The 3757-nt window shown below is 24.9% G+C and overlaps 1 protein-coding gene across 1 annotated transcript in view; it reads right to left on the reverse strand.

Annotated features, from left to right (window-relative positions):
* Nucleotides 1–1938, reverse strand: part of LOC100211328 (AP-2 complex subunit sigma) — a 17651-nt gene extending 15713 nt beyond the window's left edge. The window contains exons 1-2 of the mRNA XM_065799334.1: nucleotides 1835–1938; nucleotides 831–868 (exon numbers count right to left, since the gene is read on the reverse strand). Of these exons, the coding sequence (XP_065655406.1) occupies nucleotides 831–833 (3 nt within the window). The 5' untranslated portion in view covers nucleotides 834–868; nucleotides 1835–1938. The remainder of the gene's footprint in view (nucleotides 1–830; nucleotides 869–1834) is intronic.
* Nucleotides 1939–3757: the final 1819 nt, after the last annotated feature.

Raw genomic sequence — 3757 nt, forward strand, 5'->3', positions numbered from 1 at the left:
ATCAGTGACACTGATACTTTACCGAATAAGTGTAGCATTTGTAAAGTTAATGGGTTTAAATACTGTAAATAGCAAGTTCTTTTAATTGTTTGTTTTACGTATTGATTATAATTCTTCAAAAATAAAATAGTCAAACGAGTTTTTATAATATTGTATGAACTTTTTAAAATTCATTGTTTGTATTTCTCACAAGTGTTGGAGGCTTGAGTTTGAACTATATTTATTTTTATAGATAAAATATTTGATCAAGCTTTGATACATATTTTGTCTCTGGAGAAATAAAAACCTATTTAAAAATGTTAATTTTTTTGAAAAATTTTAAAAGGGTGGAGTGTTGTAAAAAAATGTGAATAATCATTTAAGATAGTATATTTTGTCTTGTAGATGGGCTAACCAAAAGAGGTGTTTGGTTCTTTTAATAGTGGCGATAATTTAAGTTTACACTATCAAACGCTTTCAAAAGATACTGTTCAATACCGAACTTTTGAAAGTTTTGATATTTAAAAAACTTACTTTCAATTTTAATATCATAACTTTGGTAGTGACTGGTTATTATTACCGACCAGAACATAATACCAACTTTTCTCACTACCGCAATCCCTTATTATAAAATTTATATTAAAAAGTTATATTAATAACTTTACTGATATGAACTTATTCAATTTTTTTTATTGTTTATACAAACAATTTTATTTGTAAAAATAAACACTTAATGTCTCGGAAAAATTTATTTACAAAAATCTTATTACTTGTTCTATACTGCTGCATAGTATAAGATCAAAATCATGAACACTAAAGCATAAAAAGTTATTAAATTGTAAAAAACCTACCATAACTAATAAATTTACAGGTCTTTTTCAATGTTTCACTAAAAAAATTAGGCACAACAATATTAATACATTGAACAAACTTCAAGAAAAAAGTTAAAGAAACTTAAAAAAAAAAAAATAATTGACTGGATCTTATTCTTTATAATATCACAAATCTATAAAAACTAAAATTTATAGAATAAAATTTACTTTAATTCTAAAATTAGTTTAATAATTTTTTTTTTTTTAAATCAAATTATTTTTAAAATCTTTTGCTAAATAATACATTTATGTACTATAGAGTATATAGATCATCGATTGCTTACTCTTTTTGCATACCCTTATAGCATACAGATTTTTCAGAAAAAGAAGAAGAAAATAAATAACAAAAGAAAAGATTACTGCCTTAGCTCAAACCATCAATCAATGTAGCAGCGCTCCAAAAGATAGCAGATTTTAAGAGAACCAATATATGTATTGAAGCCCCCGGCTATTTCAGTATGATTTCAGACTGATATGTATATTGTTTGTTAGGTATTGCTTTCTATTACTCATCTTTTAGCTCTGGATATTTTTTTGAATTGTTTAAGTTTAATCAGTTAAAATTTTTAAAAAAAATTGTTTTTTAAGAATTATTAGCTGACTGACAACGATATATATATATATATATATATATATATATATATATATATATATATATATATATATATATATATATATATATATATATATATATATATATATATATATCGTTCTAAGAACTATTATTACAATGAACCTAGAAGGACTTACAGAATCAGATAATGTAAGACTAAACTATTAATCTAGTTACTGTGTGGATACAACCTAAAGTTATCCATGATATAGTATTATTATTATTGTTGTTGTTGTTGTTACAAAGTAAATTAAATTCATAAAACAATAAAACTGTATTAATGGTTTCTGTAAAAAGTTAACCGATTCCATGAAAAAGTCATCATTAATGATGACTTTTTCATGGAATCGGTTAACTTTTTTTTTTTTACCTTGTAATGAATTCTCCAGAGAAGAAAAAAATATGATAACTAATCAAGGAATAATTTATTTTCATAAGAATCTCAAAGATAAAGTAGTATAATACGGTATTATTAAGATAAATAAAGTAAATATAAGTTTAAGAACAATTATACAAACATTAATTATATTAATTTTACTAAAAATATATGTATATTAGTTTATTTTACGAGTGCTTGAAAAAAAATATTATAAGGATAATTATAAATTTTGAAGAGAACTTCTTTTTTGATCAATTTTCACGGTTCAAAAAATTATATTATATAATGCATGCTATATAAATGTTGGCATATACAGAAACAATAAAGATATAGTACTTATTGACTATTAGGGTATAGAACTTGTTAAAAATTATTATGGACTTATTAGGATACAGCCTCCAGCTACAATCAATCATTATTACAACAACCATGTCTACTTTGTACACCCTTTTCCTTAACATCTGTGTGTTTGTTAATAATATAGTTGTTTACTCATAAAAATGCACCGGAAATCTTGAACCGGATAATCTAAGATACCGGTATACTAAATATACCGGCATATAGAATACTAAAAAACAGCAAGTCTTTATTTTTATTTTTATTTTTTTTAATTTTATTTTTATTCACATTTTCACAACTACATATTTGCTACAACTTTTTCACATCGTAATATAAGCAAAATATACTTCCGTTACAAAATATTATATTTAACCAAATACTGCTAAAATACATTTAACAGAAAAAATAACACTCAGTTAAAAAAGAAGAAACAATTGAAAAAAAATAATTTAGGAAGCATTAGTTGAATATATTATGAAGGACTAGTTAAGATAAATTATATTGTTATGGGGAACTCATAGAAGACTGAATAAGTCTTATCATCAAGAACCTTGCGGTATTACGCAAGATACACATAAACATTGTGATTCTTATGCACAAATATGTCAACTAGAACAATTCTATGTAGTTATCTATATTAAGAACAAGATTTTTAAGTTTTGACTTTTAAGAAATTATATTTTTAGGAAGAGTAATTAAGGTGTATTTTGGAATTAAATCGTTAATATATATTAAAATCAGTAAAGGCCCTAGAACAGACCCTGTGGGACACCATACTTAATAACTTTACTTGTGGATTGAAATCCATTAATCGAGACAAACTGAGTACAACTTTTAATATAGGATGAAAACCAATCATTAGCGATACTCCGTATATCATAGTGATACAATTTTTCAATTAAAATCTTGTGGAAAACTATATCAAAGGCTTTTGGGAAATCAATGAAGACGTCACAAGTAAAAAAACCACTATCAATTGGACCACGAATCACATTTAGAATTATCAAGAAAGTGGTAGATACAAGAATACAATAATTCTTTAAGAACTTTGCCGATATTTGATAATAGTGATATTGGTCTTGTAGTTATTGCTGTCAAGTTTTGAGTCCTTTTTATGGATTGGTTTAATAGATGCAGTTTTTAAAATATTAGGGAATATACCAGTAGCGAATGAGAGATTAAATAGCTTGAAAAGTATTAAATAAATATCATCAGCAAGAAGTTTTAGAATAAAGGTTGGAACGCTGTTTAGACCAGAAACCTTGCCATCATTTAGAGAAATAATAACTGATATTTTTCATTTTTTTCAGTAGGTTTAATGAAAAGAGAATCAGGGTTTGATGTTTTTAAATACTTATGGAAGTCAGTATGGGATGAATGAATATTTGTAGTTCTTCAGGAATTGAAATAAAAAAGGAATTGAAAATTTCCGAGATTTTAACTAGATCATTTATAATAGTGTTGTTTGAAGATATACAAGATGGATAAGAGATATCATCCAAAGGTATATTCAAAAGAGTTCCATTACCCTTCTACGTAGCTCTTTTTTGCTTCTTTGAATGAGTAAACAAGAAA

The sequence above is a fragment of the Hydra vulgaris genome, chromosome 06 (assembly GCF_038396675.1).
Source record: "Hydra vulgaris chromosome 06, alternate assembly HydraT2T_AEP".
Taxonomy (NCBI): domain Eukaryota; kingdom Metazoa; phylum Cnidaria; class Hydrozoa; order Anthoathecata; family Hydridae; genus Hydra; species Hydra vulgaris.